The 723-nt window shown below is 71.5% G+C and overlaps 1 protein-coding gene across 1 annotated transcript in view; it reads right to left on the bottom strand.

Moving 5' to 3' along the window:
* The window catches only part of RNPEPL1 (arginyl aminopeptidase like 1), a 9574-nt gene continuing 8851 nt past the window's right edge, over positions 1–723 (bottom strand). The window contains exon 11 of the mRNA XM_007469945.1: positions 1–288. Within this exon, the coding sequence (XP_007470007.1) occupies positions 1–288 (288 nt within the window). The remainder of the gene's footprint in view (positions 289–723) is intronic.

Below are 723 nucleotides of genomic sequence, written 5' to 3'. Positions count from 1 at the left end.
CTAGGCAGACACGTTGACATCCCTGAGAGAGATGGCGCTGCCGGGGGCCTCGTCCCCAAGCAGCAGGGCTGGTGCGTCCGCGTCCGCCTCCGAGTCCGCTCCGGCCCCGCCTGGCTCCACGCTGGGCTCTGTGCTGGGGCCCAGGCCCTGGGACAGGATCTGCTGGATGGTCCGGCGCAAGTTGGGGTGCAGCCGGCCCTGCGTCTGGTAGAAGACCTCCAGGGCGAAGGACTTGAGGGCGCCGGTGCAGAGGTCCTCATACAGCGGGATGGTGTACATGCGGGACATCTGCGGGCGGCCGCTTGTCACACTGGCCGCTCCCCGGCCTCTCCCGCCCGCGGGCCCCAGGGCTGCACTCACACTGCCGCAGGGGGGGCCCCACTGTCCTTGCCTCCACCACTGCAGGCCTCTGTAGAGGCCCCATCTCCAGGGAGCTCGGGCTAGGGGGGCACTGCCAGGGGACAGGTCTGGGGAGTGGGGAGGCCGGGCCCCCGCAGGCCTGGGGCCCTAGGGCCTCTGAGGAGCTCAGATGCCCCAGCTGTCCATGCCCAGGGCCCAGTGGGCCCAGACCCCCACCCCGGACTCTGCTCTCGGCCTGGCCCTCGGGCACCACCTCCCCAAGGCCCGGCGGGGTCTGTGCTCTTTCCCCCACTGCCAGCCCCGACGCCACGTCTTCCCCACCCAATTCTCTGGGATGCCCAGGCTGAGTGGGCAGGGGCGGGG

This window comes from Lipotes vexillifer, unplaced genomic scaffold (assembly GCF_000442215.2).
Source record: "Lipotes vexillifer unplaced genomic scaffold, Lipotes_vexillifer_v1.1 scaffold988, whole genome shotgun sequence".
Classification (NCBI taxonomy): Eukaryota; Metazoa; Chordata; class Mammalia; order Artiodactyla; family Lipotidae; genus Lipotes; species Lipotes vexillifer.
This window is presented reverse-complemented; position numbering and strand designations above follow the sequence as displayed.